Source organism: Urocitellus parryii, chromosome 3 (genome assembly GCF_045843805.1).
Source record: "Urocitellus parryii isolate mUroPar1 chromosome 3, mUroPar1.hap1, whole genome shotgun sequence".
In the NCBI taxonomy this organism is placed as follows: Eukaryota; Metazoa; Chordata; class Mammalia; order Rodentia; family Sciuridae; genus Urocitellus; species Urocitellus parryii.
Genome location: NC_135533.1, coordinates 186116419 through 186139369, shown reverse-complemented (window position 1 = coordinate 186139369; position 22951 = coordinate 186116419). Strand labels below are relative to the sequence as shown.

General features: G+C 33.2%; 1 protein-coding gene across 1 annotated transcript in view; it reads right to left on the bottom strand.

Moving 5' to 3' along the window:
- The window catches only part of Zcwpw2 (zinc finger CW-type and PWWP domain containing 2), a 125282-nt gene that overhangs the window by 55770 nt on the left and 46561 nt on the right, over nucleotides 1-22951 (bottom strand). The window contains exon 3 of the mRNA XM_026405334.2: nucleotides 12819-12978. Within this exon, the coding sequence (XP_026261119.1) occupies nucleotides 12819-12978 (160 nt within the window). The remainder of the gene's footprint in view (nucleotides 1-12818; nucleotides 12979-22951) is intronic.

Sequence of the window (22951 nt, the reverse complement as noted above, 5' to 3'; positions counted from 1 at the left end):
TGCCTCACTTTGCAAATTATTTTTGTCATCAGCTTGGGGTTCTAAAAGACTTAGATCTTTTACTAAAACCAAGGTGTATATATATATATATATATATATATATATATATATATATATATATATATATATATTAATTTCAGAACTTTTAAGTGAGCTGATCTCCCACCCCAAAATAGGACACAAAAAGTTTGGAAATACACTATTAAGAAGGAAATTTTAAGGGCTGGGGTTGTGGCTCAGTGGTAGAGCGCTCGCCCGACATGTGTGAGGCATTGGGTTCAATCCTCAGCACCACATAAAAATGAACAAATAAAATAAAGTTTGTTTTTTTTTAAAGGAAATTTTGAAGGCAAAATTTAGGAAACTTTAGGAACTAAAAGCTTATAAAATTAAGGATTAAGACCAGTGACTTCATATGAGACCGCAGGAAGGAGTGGGCACCCTTAGCTTCAAATTCCAGTAAATCCTGTGTACGTGAGAGGACATCACATGCTTTATTATATTTATATTACTTTGACAACTTGAGTTGTCTCTATCAGTTTTATTAAACTTGGGGGGGATTAATAAAATAAATATAATTAGTCTAAAAATTGGTGTAAGCTTATGAGCATAAATAAGATTGTTCTTGACGGATGAATAAGCCTGGAAATGTTTGGAATAAGGATGAGGTTTGAGACTAAACAGATGGCTAGACAGGGAAAGATAACACCCTATGTCTGAGAAAATTCCTAGCTGTGTCCAAAATTGAAAAGTTTTAAAACCACTGTCGTGTGTGATCTTGTGTCAATCAGGTGTTATTGTACAACTGAGGGCTTTAATATCATTTTTCCATTTCCCAGGGTTTGAAGTTGACTGTCCCTTTTCAGTAACTTTTAACTCCCTGAATAAAGTTTGTACGTGGTAATAACCACGTACTAATATGAAGGTGTAAATTCAAGAAAAGGATTGCTTATTTGTCCACCCAGTAAGTCCAGTGGAGAGAATTCTTCAATAGGCCAGAAATTCAGGTCTCTGTTGCTTTGCATTTCAAGATTTTTTCTCCATATAAGAATTAATAATTAATTAATAAAGACATAATAAACTGGGGTTGTAGCAAGACAAATATTATTCTTCAAACCTGAATGTTTAAATATTACCTTATTTTTGCTAAATTAAACTGAAGTTGACAAATTTCATTCAACCAGGATGAGAAATTTGGTCTTGGTCATTTTGGGGCCACCAAAGAAAAGTTAATAAAAATTGGAAAGATATACATTGTTTGAAAAGTGAGATAAAATGATTACTCTTCAATACATAATGGTAACATGAATAGGGAGCCCAACAGCTTCTTTGCCACACCTTCACAAAGTAATTTTTTCAAATGCTAAGTACCTTAATAGCATGGGAACAACCTTCCAAAGTACATTACAGTAGTACTATTTTCCAGGCACTGCAACTTGCCTTTAGTACCAACAGAACATATTTTGTCCTCCTCTAAGTCTGAAAATATAATCTATGCTTGCTGTTCCTGCCTCTCCTTCTCAAAAACACAGGACTCTCTTCTCAGTTTACTCTGCCAACTTTCAAGGAACTCAGATCAGGAAAACAGACAAGCCCTACAAAAGGCCTGATTACTGTTTGGAATAAAAGAGAGGGGAAAATACAATCAAAAGAATTATTATTATCAAACACTGATGTTTTGTTAGTTCCAAGGAAGACTGTCCTACCTGTGGACTTTAAAAATGAGAAGAGATTGGGAGTAAGAGTATTCACTTTCCATCCACTGGATCCCTATACCTTTAATCCTATCTATTGCTCTCCCCTAATTTTTCTGTAAAGCATTCATAATCAACTAACAAACTATGTCTTTTTCTTATTTATGTGTTTACTACATGTCTTATTCTACGGTTTTAAGTCTAATGAAGGTACTAAATTTTGTCTGTTTTGTTCACTTCAGAGCCTAGAAGAGTCTCAAATGAGAGGAGCTCAGTAAATACCGAGTACTATAAAATATATATATATATATATATATATATATATATGTATATATATATATAATATATATTATAGATGGACATATACCTTTATTTTATTTATGTATGTGGTGCTGAGGATTGAACCCAGTGCCTCATGCATGAGAGGCAAGCACTCTATCACTGAGCTACAACCCCAGCCCAATAAACATATTTTGATCAAGGTGGCATGAGTAAAACTTAGTCAGGAAACTAAATACAGAAATAAAAGGCTGCTACATTTTATTCCCTTAAAAGGTCAAAAAAATTTTTACACAGATGTTGAACATCTGGTATAATGGTAATATTACTCGTAATATAGAACTTTTTTGTACAGAATTAAGATCTGCCAAGTATTTTATAGATCACTATTTTATCTTATGATCTATGATACTAGTAGCATTTTTTTTTTGAAAAAGCAGTGTGGCTAATTTTAAGTGCTAATGTAATATAAAATATAGTTCCTAATTTTAAAACTATACTAACTTAAATGCTTTTTAATATGATCTATGTGGGGGACAGTGGAACTTCACTAGAATTCATCAGATAAAATGATAACACCTTAAATCTCAAATTATCAATTCAAAGTTTGATTATGTCAATATCAAAGTTAAGTGCAAAGACAGGTACTTACAATTTAGAAATTTATTTTTTAGGCACACTGTTGAACATATATTAAAAATTCAGAAAACTGAATGATAACTACTTGGAAGCTGCTTTACTGAAATTCATAAATTCATTGAAATGACTTAAAATATTGACCATTACTTTGTTTTACATAATAAGTCTTTAAAAAGTCGTGTCTTTAAAATATAAGTCTTAGATTTCTTAATGTAAAGAAACACAAAATTATTATTTTGGAAGGCATCTCTAATAAATATTTGAGGACCAATATTATCACATATTATAAAGAACTTTATCTGGAAATTAATGTTAATTGCTGCTATTCATACATTGAAAGTTGCCATGTAGCTCACCAACTATAACTATGTATTGCACTGATGCATCATTCTATTTACTATTGTGTCAAAGCTATTGCTCTTTTCCTCTGTTGGGCAGATAGTTTTCACTTAAAGCAATTCAGCAGAAAGTTAATCACAAAGATATCTTGTCTTTCTTAAATTGGATTTCTGCAACAACAACCAGTAATCTGGACAGTAAGAACATTCTTGTTCCTTTGATACATACTGGAAGACAGTCACTTCATGCCCATGTGCACCACAGAAATTATAGCTTTTAGTCTTCTTACCTTCCTATTAATCACAGCCTTCATCAAACCATCATCTTTAATATAGATTTATATAATCAACTCTGGATTATTTATAAAGCTTTAAGTATTAAATACTTGAAGCAAATATTGCCTTTAAAATCTAATTTAATTGTTGCTTACTCTAGACATAAATAGGAATTTTGCTTACTCTAACCCAGCAGGATTTTAAGATCAAAACACCTCATGTCACCTACTATCCATAGCACTGGAAAATGGGAATCAGTAAAATTGATTAAAAAAAGAAGTCTAGCTCCATTTAGTACGATCTTTTACATCAGATTGAGAAATAATACCAAGAATGCAATGAACACCAGAGGAAAAATTAGGCAGAAAAAAAAAGAATAAGGAAATTTGAAAGTCAAATCTTCACAATGTGATTCCATGACTTAGCTTGAAATACTGGAAATTAAAGAAACTGGAGACCTAGTTCCTAACTGGATATTGCCTAAAATATTGGGGATTTGTGAGTAGGAAACATAGTAGTTTAAGATAAAATGATCCTATGGACAAATCAGGAAAGAAGTCACAGGATTCTAGATAAGCTTTTAAAAGCATCTATACGGATTTTGAATATTTTAAGTTTTTTCTATAAAGATAGAATAGACAATGCTATATGCTATGATTTTTTAAATAAATCCCATCTGATATCTTAGACTGTTTCATTACTGGAGTGACATCATCTAGAAATTAATTTTTTTATAATTTTATGTTATTTATTTATTTTTATGTGGTGCTGAAGTTCAAACCCAGAGCCTTAAACATGCTAGGCAAACAGTATATCACTGAACTACAATCCTAGACCCTAGAAAATAATTTTTATACCCATTAATACACCAGCCATTTAGTATAATGCATCTGAAATCATATTTTGAGAGGAGAGAAAAATTGAACTCCAGCTGTGCACTGGGAGAAAGTCAGGTAACACCAAAGAGAGAAACATGTTTCAAAGGACAGGGGAGTCTAATGTTACAATTCTGTCTAAGACTTACCTGGTTTCTTTAGTACCATATACTCAAAAACATATTCATATGTTCTACAAAATAAATACAATAAACTTAATACACATTTATAAATATGTTCTTTAGCTGGTTCCAGTAAACATAGAGAATACAGTATTTAAGGAGATATTACCTGCTATACAATGGTTCTTGAGATTCACCAAGAAAATTATAGTCAATCTTGTTGAAAATTTAAGACTCCCCAAATACTCGCCAGTACAAAGGTTCAGAAATATATGCTTTTGGGGGGGGTTTCAGCAGAGTGTGAGGAATAGCAAATTTGGCAACCAATAGCAGAGTAAGGCAAAAAAACAACAAACACTACCATCAGGATCCCAACATGTGTATTAATACAAGCCATTTACTCCCAGTGTTACAAAGGATGAATCCTAAGTTTTAATGACAGCATGGAGAACCCCCAAATCCATGGCAAGAAATCAATGTGCTCAATGTGAAGAAGAGAACTCTGACATCTTTGTCCAACTTTTAAAAACGTTGATTAAAGCTTAATTAATCAAGTTGGTTGAACTAAAAATAGTACATCAATGAGAAGGTCTTTGTGTAGTTTATAGATAATCTTATTACAAACTTGATATGTTTATCAAGAATACAAGCAGATGGTCTAGTGTAAATTTCAATTAGACATACAATATGAAAACGTGGACTGTGTAGTCATGATATTTAGTTTTGAGTCCCAGTTCTATAGCTGTGCGACCTCAGTCAGGTTACTAAACATGAGCCTCCCACTTTCCTAACAATGAATGAAGATCACATAAGATTATAATTTGGTCTCTACAGTTCAAGAAAATGAGGCAGGAGCTCTATTAACAATAGGAAGGAGTTGACTAAGTACATATTTCATTTCTATAGGAGTTCTATTATTTAAAAAGACTACTGCTGGTTCAACGGTAATCCTAGCCAACTGGGTGGCTGAGCCAGGGGGATTATAAATTCAGAGCCAGCCTCAGCAACTTAGCAAGTTCCTAAGCAACTTAATGAAACCCTATCTCAAAATAAAAAATACAAAAGGGCTGAGGATGTAGCTTAGTGGTTAAGCACCGAAGGTTCAATTCCTGGTACCAAATTTTTTTTAAAAAGAGACTATTTTTATTTTTTAACTTACTAATTTATGCAGTGCTTATACAGTACTGGCAAACACAAACCTAAACACTTATAATTCATTTTTTGAATGAATAAGTCATTTTAACTTCCTAAAAAGCTTATGAGGTAGGTACTGTTACATTTACTTTATAGATAAGACTGATGTTAGAAATTTCCCAACTCTGCATAGCTGGTAAGAGAGAACTGGAAATTTATACACAGACAACCTAGTTCCCGAGTTTGTATGCCACTACAAAATTATACCATTTCACTACAAGATAATTTTGTTGCACAAATCTCAAAGTATTATGAAGAGCTCCTAACCCATATCATAAAAAAATAAATTGAGTTGAAAATGTCAGGAAACTATCATATGGCATTTTCTATATCAGGCCACTTTTATATTGCTTAGAATATTTTTTAGGATTATTAATCAATAGTTAAAAATTTAAATCACCACTGAACTATACATTTAAATATGGCTACATTATTTTATTTTGTTTATATTTTCACATAATTTAAAAAAATCTACTATTATGTACATTTTAAAGTACTTTATGTATTCGGTTTTGAGATGTAGAATTTTTATTTTGTGAATTGAATACATCATATTAAGTCTGTAGCAAGAAAACAGTGTAAACACTGCCATGCAAAATGGTAGTGAAGTATTAGTAATATATTGATGAATAAAGCACAGGGAGCAAATAAGCATTGAGTCAATACATAATTTTTAAGGCCAGTGCTTATCTAAAGTGCCACTATCTCCCACTTCCATAGCTGGGCTGACTGTTAAGCAACACGGGAGAAATGTACAGGTTTAAATCTGTCATGAAAATAAGCATGTGCTTAATTTCTCTGAGTCTTAAAAACATCAAGATTGTTCTAAATTACTTTTAAAAAATATTTTTAGTTGTAGATGGACACTTATCTTTATTATGTTTTTTTACATGGTGCTGAGAATCGAGCCCAGTGTCCCTCACACACACATACCAGGCAAGCACTCTACCATGGATCCACAACCCCAACCCCAAGTATTTTAAGCAACAGTATTAATGGATATCAAAATATGCACCTAAAAAAATTACACACTTGGCTGCTATTTTCTAATTCATGTTTGTTTGCTGTGATAGTTTAGATGTGGTGGCCCCCAGAAGCTCATGTGTGACAATGCAGACGGTATGAAGGAGAAATGACTGAATTACAGCTATAACATAATCAGTGTATTAATCCCTGATGGTATTAACTAGGTGGGGGCTGAAAGCAGGTGGGGTGTGGCTGATTTCGTGGTCCATTGAGGGCATAGTTATAGGGTATATATTTTATATCCGGTGACTGTAGTGCCTCTCTGCCTTTCTGATCACCAACTTGAGCCGCCACCTCTTCGACCATGATGTTCTGCCTCACCTGGAGCCCCTGGGGAATGGAACCTGCTGTCTATGGATTGAGACCTCTGAAACCATGGGCCTCCAAATAAACTTTTCCTCTTCTATAATTATTCTAGTTGTCCTTCAGTCACAGCAGTGAGAAAGATGACTAAAACTCTTGCTTTTATCAACTATGTATTTATGGGAAAACATTGATTGTATTTACTACAGGCAGATGCTCAGATTCTAATGTTTAATGATAGAATCACAAGAGTAGGTAAGAATTTAGGTGAAGAGAATGGTTAAATATGTCACACAGAATCAGTATGGTAACTAAATACTACTTATGAAATTTGTTTTCAAAATTAGTTTAATCAGCATTGTTCAGAGTTTAAAATAATGGGTTTTACTTAATTCATGAAATGACTTTGTAAGCCAATAAAATCTTTTGCTATAAGATACCTCAATAGAAAAAAAAAAGTAGAAAGAGAATTAAAGAAAAGATAAGGAAAAAGATGTCAATATATTTCATTGCTGACTTTCTAACATAAAAGTTTTGGACTTCACCATTCCCTTTGAAAGAATGTATTAAGAAGTTAATTTACAACTATTTAGTAATCTAAAAACCCCAACACAGAAGACTCATTGTACGACAGTCTTAACTTTATTCATAAGGAGTATGACTGAGAGGAATTTAGTTAGCCTTGTAGACTGGCTTAAAAACAATATTTTTAACAGAAAATACATATCTCTAGAAAACCTAGAAAGTTATATATTGGAATGTCTTAGAAAAGAATATTACTATCCCACTGAAGAGTCAGTATGACAAACCTAGTTAATACTTAGCACATTTTTCTTTTGATGAGAAAGGTAGCTACCTATTCTGTCTTTTATAGACTGAGTGAATTTGGTCATATTATTTGGACTTGGACTTTAAACTTTCATACAAGTTCACAGTGATGACGAAGAGAGATGACAGAGGTGAATTTAAGAATTTATGTAGCAGCAAAGTCAGCATATATAAATGTAAGTCAGAAAAGCAGAATAGAGATAGGAAAAGAAACTGGTTTCATTCAATTCCAAAAATGTGACAGAATTTCTTGTTCTCCTTCCAAATTCCATCAAACAAGTCCAAAGTACTCTTGAGGCATTGCTGATACTGGGGCCTATTCATTCACAAAGCAATCAGATTAATAAAACTCTAACTTATCTCCTATTTTCAATAGTTCTTACACTTCTGTTTACACTAAACTAGAAAGGCATTGTAGTAATAGCCTCATTTCAGTTATGTACTGAAAATCAAAGAATAAGATGACCAACTAACTCTATTTTCCTCAATTTCTAATACAGGATCTACCCCACCTGATTCTCTTCTTGACTGCCCTTGGTATCCCTTTAAATATATTATAGACATAGAGGTTCTATAAAAACAAAATACATGATTTACCTTTCATTTAACCTTTTACTTTCAATGAATAACTAATATTTATTGGGGGTTTATTATAGGACCAAATGTTACACTAAGTGCTTTACAAGTATTATCTCAGTTAACTCTCACAATAATTTTATGAGGTAGATACTGTCATAGTGTCTATTTTATAGTTGAAACACCTGGGATTTGTAAATGTTAAGTGACTTGTCTGAGGTCATTCATTAATAAGCAAAAAGAGCCAGCATTTAAACTCAAAGAGCTTGCCTGACTCTAGAGTCTGCCTCTTTAGCTACTTTGTCAAACCACTTCATAACTTTACTCCTTTCCTGAGGTTTCTGGCAGATTATTCACAAATAAGTTACAATTAAAGGAACATGTTCTAATTCTATTAACCACTTTCCAGGCCAAAATCTAAACAATGCTTAGAAAACAAACAAAAAGTTGTAATCCAATAATTCTTTTTTTTTGCAGTGATGGAGAATATTTCATCAGTGCTTAATTTTTATTTGTAATACAATAATTCTAAAATTATGGCAAATTGAATACAAGTATGGAATTAGTATGATAACATTTTACTGAGAATTTGGCAACTATGTTAGACTATTTGCTAGTAGGAATGATACAACAGTTTCTTGGTTTTTGGTTTTTGTTTTCAAATATATTTTCCAATCAGTTGGCTCAACAGATATGTATCCAGTTTCACTCCATTACTCTGAGAGCAACACTGCCTAATGATCTAGTTATAAAATCATTTGCTAATCTTCATCATAGACTGCATGCTTATAACTTGGATCCTCATGAATCACCGAAAAAACACTTGCACAAATATATGTTAATCCAGATGCACTGGTCAAATGATTATTGCATATGCAATATCAAAATATCAAGAATTCTGCTTGTTCTTTGTGGTTTCTAGCCACCCAAAGGGAAAACCAAAAACAAAAATATGTAAAGAACACATCTACCAAAGATTGCCATCATTCAACATGTGCATTAGAATTAAAGGATGAAAATTTTCATTATTGAGAAAATACTCAACAATAAATTAAAGCACTTGGCATGCATATGTAAATTGGCAGACTGTACAAAGAGAAAAGCATTTGACTTGAGATTTAGATATCTTGAGTCTAATCGTTGCCTTATTATTTATCAATTGATTCAGCATGTAGATGTGTAGTCTGAATCTCACTTTCTTTCATGTGTCAAACAATGATAATACCTATGTTCATGGGGTTGCTTTAATATAATGGGTAAATACTCAAATGACATCTGGTACCCAAATAAATGGCTGCATATCTATACAGGAATGTCCTACATACAATGGTAAACACCCTGCTGAAATAAGTCAAAAGCATCTATTAACACTATGGACAAAAGAAAAAAAAGCTAAATATGACAACAGGTACATCCTACTACCAGGGAGTCTGTTGTGTTTGCTATATCAAAATATGTGACACTGGGAAATTTATAAAGAAAACAGTTGTGGTTTTTTTTTTGGGGGGGGGGGGCTCATGCTTCTTTCTGGTGACTAGAGGATTCAAAAAGTACGGAACCAGCATACTCAGAACGGTACCCTTGCTATACCACAATATGATGTATTTGTCAGTTTTTTCATCACTATAAACAAAATACTATTGTAGCTAACTTTGTAAAGAGAAAAAAATTATCTAGCTTTCAGTATTTAGAGGTTCACAGTACAAGATCTGGAGGCTCCAGGTGTTTTACCTCTGGTGAGGAGAGCAGATGGCAGCACCTCATGAAAGCACCTATGTAGAAGAGCTCACATTGCCAGAAAGTCAGATGGAGATTGGTGTTCCCCAATCAACTCGCAGGGCATGCCCTCAATAACCTAAGGATGTCCCCACAAGGTTCTACCTCCCAAATGTTCCACCACCTTCCATTAATGCCACCCTAAATACCAAGCCTTCAATAACAATGAATACATAGGGGACATTCAAACCACACCCATACCAAAGCAATGACAGAGAAGTGAAAAGAGAACTGGCTGAGTTCACAAGGGGCCAAGCTCAGTCTTTTATAACTATACACTCCCTCAAGAAGTAGTTCAGCTCTGTTGAGAACTAGTCATGTTTTCTAAAGGTGGTGCTCTTAAGATCTAATTATCTCCCTTACAGTCTCCACCACCTCAATACAATTACACTGGGGAATTAAACCTCAACATGGGTTTTGGTGGAGGCAAACCACATTCAAACCATAGCAGAGGGTAAATCGCCTACTTTTCCTTGGCAATATATGAAACTAGAAAGGCAGCAGTCAAGCAATCGTTGTAGTATACTGCTAGTAGTATTGTTATTTATGCCCAAGGCAAATTATAATGATTTTATACAATAGCTGATCAACTTAAACATGTTATAAATATTAAGTTCAAATCCTGAATCAGTTTTATTAATGCTATATACAAATTATGCATAATGTTGAATGACAAGAACAACCTAAAGCTGTGTTCAATTAAAGTGATTAGTATTCAGTTAGACATGTTAACCTATGAACCCATAATTTCCAGGCAAATGAAAGTGCAATACTAACAAATTAGTACACAGAAGACAGAAAGGCAGTAGAAAATAGTAAGCCATAGCCAAAGCTAGATTAATATATTAATGGTAGGGATAAAACCAACAAAACTGATGTCTCAAGGCTGAGAAAAACTAAATCAGTATTTCTTCCTCAACTTCCCATTGAAGTCACTTGTGGAACTTAAAAATGCTGATGAATTCTTCTTATCTTTTCCTCTTCTGCTATGTGGGGACATAGTGGAAAGAAGACCATCTGTGAACCAGGAAACAGGTCTGCACCAGACACTGAATCTGTCCTTGACTTGACTGGAATTCCCAGACTCCAGAATGATGAAAAATAAATGTTTATTACTTACAAGCTTTAAAAAAAAAAAGCTGATGAATTCTACCTAACTGTAATTTTGTACCTGTTGACCAATCTCTCTCTATTCTTCTCTGCCCTTCTTACTCTTCTAAGCCTTTGGGAACCAATATTCTATGCTCTTCATGTATGAGATCAACTTTTTTAACTTCTATATACGAGTGAGAACATATGGTCTTTGTCTTTCTGTGTTTTGGTTTATTTCACTTAATATATGTTGCTGCAAATGACAGGATTAGCCAGGCACAGTAGCATATATCTGTAATCCCAGCAGTTGGGGAGGCTGAGGTAGGTGGATTGCAAGTTCAAAGCCAGCCTCAGCAAAAGCAAGGCACTAAGCAACTCAGTGAGCCTCTGTCTCCTAAATAAAATACAAAATTGGCCTGGGGATGTGGCTCAGTGGTCCATTACTCCTGAGTTCAATCCTGGGTACCCCCAAGAAAAAAACAGATTTCACTCTTTTTGAAACCTGAATAATATTCAATTGTATACACACACACACACACACACACACACACACACACACTACATTTTCTTCATTCATCTGTTGATGCGCAATTAGGTTGAGACCTTACTTTGGCTTTTGTTAAGAGTGCTGCAATAAACTTGGGCCTATAGGCATCTCTTCAACATATTAGAATCAGACTATGTAAATTACTCCTGACAAATTTCAAATTCTGAGAATACTTGTTCAGATAATTTAAAAATACACTTTGATTTTTATACTTATATTTAAATATAATTTCTTAGAAATGTTCTGTTCTTTATTTACCACATTATTACAAATCTAAGATTCTGAAGTCAGTTTTATGAGCAGCTAGGTTTCTCATCCACTAGAAAGGTAGAGAGAGCACAGAATATATACTCTTTCCTGTCTCCCATGGTTGCCAGTGAATGTGTCTAGAACATACCCAAAACATGAGAGCAAAGAAGGGACTTCACATTAAGATGACTGGTTCACAAGTAATTTCTTTCTAGTTGTTTCAAACTGAATTATATAAAAGTGCTATTTATGCAAAAGATAAAGTAAGTCCCATTTTATAGTATCTCAAATTTTCACAGATTTTATTGAAGATAAAACTGCATGCTTATATGTATATTTCTCACTATCCAAATTGAGTCAAATGTATTCACATTTATGACATCTACCTTTTATCAGATTTTTAATGAAGAGTGATTTGCAGATGGAAAGTTTCAATATTAGAAAATAGATGAAGAGAATTGAATTTATATATGTATATATGACAACAATCCTCAGAAATAAATCTATTTCACTTATTTTCATCAATTTGAGAATCTAATCTATTAATTGTAGCAAAGAATTTTACATTTAAAAAGAGTCAAAAGGATGCTGAAGAAGTTAGCATGATGAAATATTCTTTTTGAAATTTGAAAAGCTGATTGTACTCCATAATTAATTTTCCCTGTGACTATGGCTACAACTGAGTCTTCCCATGAGAATTTTAAAACTGCCAAATGACAGTCTTAAACTGTTTTAAAAGGCAATGACATAAAATCTTCAGTTTATTTTTATTATATTGCCATTGGAAAAATAAAATCGAGAATTCCACTGCTATTTTATACCCATAATTTCTTTGGAAAAAAGCTTTAAAATACAAATGTTTGAATTTAAGCAAGCAGTATGCATTATTTTGTTTATATAAACAATTATTTACATAAATAAATAACTATATAATTGTATATATTCTGGGATCTGAAATGAAAACAAATGCAAAAAGAATACTGATTTTATGTTACTGCACCTACCTTTAATGTGATACTATAATGTCCAACAAATGTTGCATTTATCCATGATCTTGAATGTGGATCACCCAAGAATTCTATGTGATACTGTTCAACATTTCCATCCAGGTCGTAAGTCACATATTTACCTTTAAACGGATCAGGGCAAAGTATTCCTGGCCAACTTTCAAAAGAAAATATTTTAAATTATTTTGATGCTTTAAAAAAATACAGACATGAACACATCTCTCAAAATCATTTATTAGACTTCTTCCTTTGAATTTTAATGACTTTTGAACAAAACACAAATATATTTCTACTTACATCTTTTAAAGATAGGTTATTCATTTGAGACAAGTAGTAAGTTGTATCTACTCTGTAGCTACAGAAATCTTTGAAATAGTCACTAATTTAAGATATAGATAAGATATAAAAGAATTATAAAACAAAAGAATGATCTCCAGTGTCAATAAGTGACATTTAGGCCCTACTGACTGGAAAGATAGGATAAAAAATTCATCAAATTCATGGCAATACTGAATTAATTCTAACCGATCAGAATGATTAATTACCAAAATATTAATACCCTGGCATGGCTGCTGACAGAAGGGGACACAATTTTCTGAACAAGGATTGCCAAAAAAATACTACCAGCTCAGGCTGTAACAATACTATGCAGTAAAACTATTGTGGGAAAAGCAGAGACAGAGCACCACAGTTCTATACTGTCACTTTTAGGTATATCTGCTTTGTTGGCAGCAAACCACCTTGTTGAATGTCCTGGAAAAAAATTTACTCTTATTAAAAATAAACATTTAGAAAAAATACATTCTTTCGTGGAATAAATCTCTAGAAACTTCTCGATACGTTTCAGGTTTATCTCTGGCTATTCACTTCCACTTTTGTCCCTTTCAATTCTTCCATTTTTCTATTCTAGTTTAGGAACCTTAGGTCTTTCAACTAAATTAACATCTATTTTTAAAGCAACCAAACTGTAATTGTTACATCTTACTGTTTAAACTCTGTAAAATTTAAGGGGTTCATGTTTATTACTTGGAGCTTTACACCTCACAGCAATTTTAAAAAGGATTGATTATGCCAAGTAATTTCAAATTATAGGTAGTACTTATTCCATTTAGCATAAACCTCTCAAGATTTCTAACACTTAAGTCACAAAAGAGAGAAATATTTTGCAGACAAGTTGCTATTTTGATGATAAAAATTATGATATATCCAGTATCGATTGGGCCCAAGACTATTCACTTTAAATTATCACTCTAGGAAATATAAATAAAAGAATAAACTCTTAAAAAGAATTAGATGTTAATAAAAGTTTCCATTCATTAATTAAGGCACATTAAACCATAGACAATACCACATGCTGATTTAAAGATGAATTATGTAAACTATTGTCATGTGTCCAAATACTGGGACACTTTAGCATTTCTTCAAGCCACAGAGAGGAATTTTCTGACTCCTAGTCTGTATATCTCAGCTAATAAAGAGTGTACCAAACTAAAGGAAAAGCTAAGCAGAGGGAAGAGATGAAGAAAACATGATTACTTCTCCCCTACTGCTATATCCATCAGCTGACTTGCTATGATTGAAGAAAGCTGATGTCCATTTCTGCCCTCACACTGACCTCAGTTTCAGTTCAAACACTGTCAACTCTAAGATTGTACTGTGCACTTCTACTTTCCTATTTTTGTTTTCATACGGAAAAGAAATTCTTAAGTATCATTCTACTGACTTAAAAGTTGAAAGGAACAGTAAGAATAGACAACCCAAAGAAAAGGTATCAGAATTACAAGAAAAGTACATGTTTAATGTTAGAATCTATGGGCGATAGAAAGTAAAATGCATAAACATGGTTAAAGGGGGGGGGTGCAGGCTGTCTGGGCATGGTGGCACATGCCTGTAATCCTAGCAGCTTGGTAGGCTGAAGAAGAAGGATAGTGAGTTCAAAGCCAATTTCAGCAACTTAGGGAGGCACTAAGCAACCCAGTGAGACCCTGTCTCTAGATTTAAAAAAAAGTGGGAGAGCGGGAGAAACAGGGAGTTGGTTGGGGATGTGGCTCAGTGGTTCAATCCCTGGTTCCAAAAAAATAAAAGATGCTAGGTGTTACAATTAATCATGTGCAAAGATAAATTTTAGCAGGATAAACCACCTCAAGGAAAGTACCAATATATCATGAAGAAACTGATGTTGTACACATTTATTATACCGTGGAACTGATTTGTAATAAGATAATTCTTGTCCCCAACAAAAGCATGGTTGCATTTGCCTTTTATTTATACCATATTAGAAATGTGTCACTATCATTTTTAAATTATGGTTTGGATGTTTAAGAGGAGAACAAACTTAACTTGGGCCTTATTCCTAAAAAGTTGGAGTAAAATGGATGAGTTGGAATCATCACTATATGAATATTATATTTGCCAAGAAATCTCTGTGCTGTATCTAACTTACGGGAAGACATACAGACACATATACATTATATTAATTTGCATGTAAAATAATGCAAATAAAAAACAATCAATTAATGTTTATAATACTGAAAGAATTTAATAGAAATCTCAATTTATACATTTATATACTATCTAAAAAGTATCACTGGATTGCTTTGTTAACTTGAAGGCATATTTTAATACCAAGTGCTTTGGATGATAGCACATTAGGGTGAAAATATATTTTCTATAAATGAATTTTCATATTTATGAAAAAGCTTTGTAAAATGCTCTATAAATATATTCAAAATAGTTATCCTAAATAAAATCTAGTTTCTGCTTGGCAATATATCTTCCTAAACTAAGTGAGATGTGAACTGTTATTTTCTCCTTTTAACTTCTGGATTCTTTCTAGCTGAATACAATACTATTTCTTGAATATTAAAAAGCAAACCTGCTTAAACATTGTGGAAATAGTTTTGTCTTCATAGTATGTACAACTCTACCCCAAGTATATATAGGAATAATCCAAAGACACAGGCTGCCCAAGTATTTTTGTTTAGTTTTTTTTTAATGTGGTGCTAGTGATCGAACCCAGTGCTCATGCATGCTAGGCAAGCAGCGTTCTACAACTGAGCCACAACCCCAGGATGCATATGTATTTTTATAAATACATGAGTGTGTGTTGCATCAGCAAGTGGACATAGATGTAATTAATATAATTTGATTCCTCGTGGAGCTTGCCCATAGATAAAGAAAGTGCTATTATCTTGACAATGATTTGTTTTTATAAATAGGCATTTCTCGATTTTGTATCAGTTTCCCTTTAGCTTTATAAAAGCAGGTCAACACTTCTGAGAAAGAAGAACTTTGAGATGTTGACAACATTTGAGTTTCTGAGTCTTAAAATCTGGATGTAAGGCCATGGGTTACTGAGAATTGACCCAGATAATGCTATAATGCTAAGTATCTCTGCAGCCACTGGTCTTTCCACTTGAAACTTCAGCATCTATAACATTGTTTAATTAAGATCTGATGTTTGGCTGTTTCTTATAGGTTAATTCTATCTTTACATTTTACTACTGCAGTTTATCCTATCATCTTTTGCTACTGAATAAGCAACATAAGAACATTGACTTTCTTAATTTGAATTTTAAATTTGTGTTCAATTTAGTTCATAAAACGGAACATAAGTGGCCACTTAGTCAAATGCATTCTACTTCTGAGTAAGGAAGAAGTGAGATATAGTTGTATTTTTCAGGCATATTGATGGCCCTAATTATATATTAGATATAACTTAGGGTCAGGAGTAAAATATATTTCATGTGTAATTTTAAATTCTAAGCCTCAGTAGCACAAAACTGTAAAAGAATTGCTAATGAAATTATTAACAGTTTTTTCATTATGTAGTGACCAAAACAAATCCATTTCTTGAGTTAGAGTTGTTAAAAGTTCAGTACTACCCTTTGAGAATACAAACACTAAGCTTTCAAAATGTTAATTTTAGATGTGAAAAATCAGATGGGACTACAAATAACTTCATAAGTAACTTCATAAAATGAGTTTTTATAGTCATACCTCTTAAAATACTTGTTATTACCCAACTTTTTCTTCTTGATGTCCATTTAAATTATTACATGGAAGTCAGGAACATTTTTTACAACAGTATTACATTTGATACCTAGAAAAGCCCTCATCAACAAAGGGCACATAATTCCAAAAGATTTCACACATTTTCCAAGACAGTATATTAGTTCACTAGGGTGTCTTGACAAAATATCACAGACTGGGTGGGTAAAATAATAGAAATTTACTATCTTACAGTCCTAGAGGCTTGAAGTATTGATGTATTTTGTTTCTGGGTTCTCTTTCCTTGGCTTACAGATGACCACCTTCTTGCTGTATCGTTACATGGCCTTTCTTCTCTGTATATGCATTTCTAAAGTTTCTGTGTATCAGTCACATTAGCTTAGGATCCACCATAATGGTCCCATTTTTACTTAATTACCACTTTGAAGGCCCTATGTCCAAATATAGTCATAATATGAGGTACTAGGTGTTAGGGTTTCATTATATGAATTTTAAGGGAACAAAATTCAACACATACTAGTAAGTGAGAGAGCAAGAACATGAATCTAGGTATTGACTTCAAGGGCTGCTGTATTTGTGTGTATGCTGGAATAAGCCAATTATACCATCACACTCAACATCTTATATTTTCATGGAGAAGAACATGAATGAAAATAAGATAATGAGCCAAAATATCCCAGCTTTGAGAATTTTTGCTTAAGAATGTAATATGAAATAGTATGAGGTTCTGGAATGATAGTGGCAATAATGTTACCATGTTAGAATCTCCTGAAATTTTCTAATGTAGGTATGTAAAATATAAAAGCAATACCATACACGACACACAACATCTATGTTAAAATTTAATAGTTATTTAAGAACACAAAAATAGGACTAGTAGGTGCAAACTACTGACAATTACAAGACCTGCAAAATATTAGCTTCTGTGTGAGAAAAGAAGAGTGGGTAAGGAAGGCAACCAGAGGGCTAATGGCTTTGAGAAATGAGAACTTCAAGTTGCAACAGCATTCAGCAAAAAATGCAGCAGGGAAAACTGCAACAAATTCTGAAGGTGTTAAAGCAGTCTGGGCACTATGAACACTTATATCTAACAAAGAGCATTTGCAGGACAAAGATTCATACTGATGAGAAACTCCTAGTAGAAAAATCAGATTAGAAGAGGACAAGATCAATAATAACAGAGGGAAATAAAGATCCAAACAAAAGTGAGGATATAACACTAAAGGTACCTTCCATGAAAGAAAAAAAAAGATAAGTTGTATTTCATTAAAATTAAAAAAATTATAACATTTGCTATGTAAAAAACACTGTCAAGAGACTAAGAAAACAAGCCACAGACTGAGAGAAAACATCTGTAAAAGACATATTTGATAAAAGACTAGTATTCAGAATATATAAAGTACTCTTAATATTTTAGTACTCTTAATATTCTAAAATATTAAGAGTACTTTATATATTTAAAAGATTTAAATATAGGCAAAAAATCTGAACAGATGCCTCTCTTAAAAAGATACAAAGATGACAAATAAACATATGAAAAGATGTTCAATAGCATATATCTTTAGGGAAATGCAAATTAAAACAACAGTGAGATACAATCACATGCATATTAGAATAGCCAAAACCCAAACACTAACAACAATGCTGGTGAGAATGTGGTGCAACAGGAATTTTTACTCATTGCTGGTGAAAATACAAAATGGTACAGCCACTCTGGAAGACAGTTTAGCAGTCTCTTAAAAAATTACACATATCATACAGTTCAGCATACTGCATTCTTTGGTATTTACCCAAAGGAATTTAAAACTCATGTTTACACAGAAACCTGTATATAGATGCTTATAGAAGTTTTATTCATAATTGTCAAAACTTGGAAGCAACCAAGATGTACAGGTAATAGGTGAATGGATAAATAAATTGTAGTACATAAAAACACGGAATTTTACTCAATAATAAAAAGAAATGAACAATGGAGGCATTAAAGAACATGGAAGAAATGGAAATGCATTTTTCTAAGAGAAGAAAGTTAATCTGAAAAGGCTACATGTTGTATGATTCCAACATATGGCTATCTACAAAAGGCCTAAGTATGGAGGCAGTAAAATGATCAATAGTTGCTAAGAGTTTGCAGGGAGGGATGAATAGGTGGAGCACAGAGGATTTTTAGACTAGTAAAACCATTCAGTATAATGGTGAATACATGTCATTATAGTCAAAACTCATGAAATGCACAACACAAAGAATGAACCCTAATACATACTTGGTTGATGATGAGTGAATATTAGTTCATAACTTATAATAAATGTATGATATTGTGCAGGATGTTGATGGTGAATGAGCTGTGTGTGGTGGAGAAGTAATATGTGAAAATTCTCTTAATTTTCATTCAATTTTTCTGTGAACCTGAAGCTGTTCTAAAAAAGTTTATTAATTTAAATAAATAAAAATTTAAAATTAAAAATAAAGTAGGGGAGGTAAACCTAGGGAGTTTCAGTAACAATTCTATATTTTTGATTCTTGAAGAAAACAATAGAATAAAGGGCCCTGGGGCTGTGAATAAAAAATGTATAAAACAAATTTATTCTGTAACTTCTGGTTCTGGACAAGACAATCATTTCTCTATATTTTTTCCTCTAGATATACAGAAAAATCCTGGCTATTATATATAAATCAAACATAAGAAGAGTCTGATGAATGAAAAAAATATAACAGTTAGGACACTGAAACCTGTAATAGTGCATTCCCTGAGCTTTCTTTTGCCTCATATCTTCTTAGACTAAGTGTTAAAGAAGAGAACAGCCCAGAAATACCAATAGGTGCAAACAAATAAAAAAAGCCCCAGTGAAACCTGCTGTTTTTAGCCAAGAGACAAGAAGAGGGGCAGTATAGCAAGACAGAACAAACTATGCCACCCTGCCCTCCAACCTATCCCCACGGCAAAGACTAGTGGTAAGCCTGGACTTCAAACCACCAAGCAATAATGAAGCATTTTCTCCCTTAAGACGTGGCAAAGGAGTCCTATTAGGAAGGGAAGATTTATATCACCTTCCAGGGCTAGCAAGACCTCTCCCATAGTGTCACTGAAGGTAACCTGGGAGCAGGAATAAGACACCTCTACCCTTTACAGCCAGTGTTGTGAATGGGGAACCTAAACTCCTACCTTTCCCTAGTAAGAAAGAGGTAACTACTCTCCCTGGAAATCAGTTGCAATTCAATGAAGAAGCTGGACATTCACTCCCATCTGGCAGTAATAAAAGGTGCCCCCAAATCCCTGTAATATACTAGAAAAAGCAGCTTGCTAAACACATTTAAACACTATCCAAAATTAAGCCAGGCATGGTGGCACATGCCTGTAATTCCACCTACTCAGGAAGCTGAGGCAGGAGTATTGCCTGGGCAACTTAGACCTTGCCTCAAAATAAAAAATAAAATGGATGGGCTGGGGATGTAAGTCAGTGTTAGAGCACTTGCCTATGTTACTGTATAGGCCATAGGTTCAATCCCCAATAACATACACTGAATAATACTCCTATTAAAAATTGAAAGCTGTCCAGAGAGACAAGGCCTTAAAACAAATCAAAATTGTACCTGAAATTTCAAGTTAAGCTAATGGCAATAAAATAATGTAGGCATGAAAAATATATATAAATTAGAAAACTATTTTAAAGTGACTAAAGGTTTTTAAAAATTGTCATATCTAATGGACAGTTTTAAATTTTTTTGTTTTAATTAGTTATACATGAGAGTATAATACATTTATGCACTTTGATATATCATACGTACATAGGATATTATTTCTCATTTTCTGAATGAACATGTTGCAGAATCATATTTACCATGTAGACACACACACACACACACACACACACACACATACACACACACACAGAGTAATAATGTCTATTTCATCCTACTATCTTTCCTATCCCCACATCCCCTCTCCACCCCTCCCGTCACTTCCCTCTACCTAATCTAAGATAATGCTATTCTTCCCTAGTGCCCCACGCTTATTGTGAATTAGCATCCACATACTAGAGAAAACATTCGGCCTTTGGTTTTGTGGGATTGGCTTATTTTGCTTAGCATGATATTCTCCAACTCCATCCATTTACCTGCAATTGCCATAATTTCACTCTTCTTTAAAGCTGAGTAATATTACATTGAATATATGTACCACATTTTCTTTATCCATTCATCTATTGAGGGAAACCTAGGTTGGTTCCATAGTCTAGCTATTGTGAATTGAGCTGCTATAAATATTGATGTGGATGTGTCACTATAGTACCCTGATTTTCAGGCCTCTGTGTATAAACTAAGGAGTTGGATAGCTTTGTCAAATGGTGGTTCCATTCCCAGTTTTCTGAGGAATCTCCTACTGTTTTCCATAGTGGTTGCACCAATTTGCAGTCCCACCAGCAATATATGAGTGTTCCTTTTCACCACAATCTCACCACCATTTATTGTTGCCTGTATTCTTGATGATTGTCATTCTGAGAGGAGTGAGATGAAATCTTGAGTAAAGTGAGTAAATCTGTAAAGTGTTTCTTAAGTTCCTTAGCCCATATATTGATTGGGTTATTTGTTTTTTTGGTGTTAAGTTTTTTGAGTTCTTTAAATATCCTAAAGATTAATACTTATTGGAGATTTATGTGGTAAAGATTTTCTCCCAATCATAGGCTCTCTCCTCATATTATTAATTATTTCCTTTATTGAGAAAAAGCTTTTTAATTTGAATCCATCTCATTAATTGACTCTTAATTTTACTTCTTGTGCTTTAAGAGTCTTGTTAAGAAAGTCAGATCTTAGGCTGACATGGTAAAAATTTGGCCTATTTTTTCTTCTATTAGGCACAAAGTCTCTGTTCTAGTGCCTAAGTCTTTGATCCACTTTGAGTTGATTTTTGTGCAGGGTGAGAGATAGAGGTTTAATTTCACTTTGCTACATATGGACTTCCAATTTTGCCAGCACCATTTGTTGAAGAGGCTATCTTTTCTCCAGTGAATGATTTTCATACCCTTGTCTAGTATGACATAACCGTATTTATGTGGGTTAGTCTCTGTGGCCTTTACTCTGTACCATTGGTCTACAAGTCTATTTTGGTGCCAATACCATTCCAATTTTGTTACTATAGCTCTCTAGTATAGTTTAAGATCTGATTTGTGATGCTTCCTGCTTCAATTTTCTTACTAAGGATTGTTTTAGCTATTCTGATCTCTTATTTTTCCAAATAAGTTTCATAAATTGCTTTTTCTATTTCTATGAAGCATGTCATTGGGATTTTAGTAGGAATTGCATTAAGTCTGAATAAATGATTTTGGTAGTATGGCCACTTTGACAATATTAATTCTGTCTTCCAGAAGCATGAGGGATCTTTCCATCTGAGTGTTCTCTCTTTTTCTCTTCATTATTATATATTTTATTTATTTTTTCAAAAATCTGAGGTTTTTCTTTAATTTCTCTCTTTAGTATTCTGTTCTTTCTCCTCTTTTGTTGGATTGATTCCCAGTTATTTCATTTCTTTTGAGGCTATTGTGAATGGAGTAGTTTTCCTAATTTTTTTTTCAGTGGACTCATCACTGATGTACAGGAATGTGTTTGATTTATGGGTGTTGATTTTATATCTTGCTACTTTGCTGAATTCACTTATTAGTTCTAGAAGTTTTCTGGTGGAATTTTTTGGATCTTCTAGATATAGAATCATGTCACCAGCAAATTGTGATAGTTTGAATTCTTCTTTATTCATTTGTATTTCTTTAATTTCTTTCTTTTGTCCAATTGCTCTGACTAGAGTTTCAAGGATGATGTTGAATAGAAGTGGTGAAAGAGGGCATCCCTGTTGTTCCAGTTTTTAAAGGGAATGCTTTCAATTTTTCTCCTTTTAAAATGATGCTGGCCTTGGGTTCAGTTTTTATAATGTAGACCTATGTTCCTATTATCCCTAGATTTCTAGTGTTTTGAACATGAAGGTGTGCTGTATTTTGTCAAATGCTTTTTCTTCATCTATTAATGATGATCATATGATTCTAAATCTATTAGTATGATGAATTACGTTTACAGATTTTCATATGTTGATCCAACCCTGCATCCCTGGATGAATCCCACTTGATCGTGTTGCACTA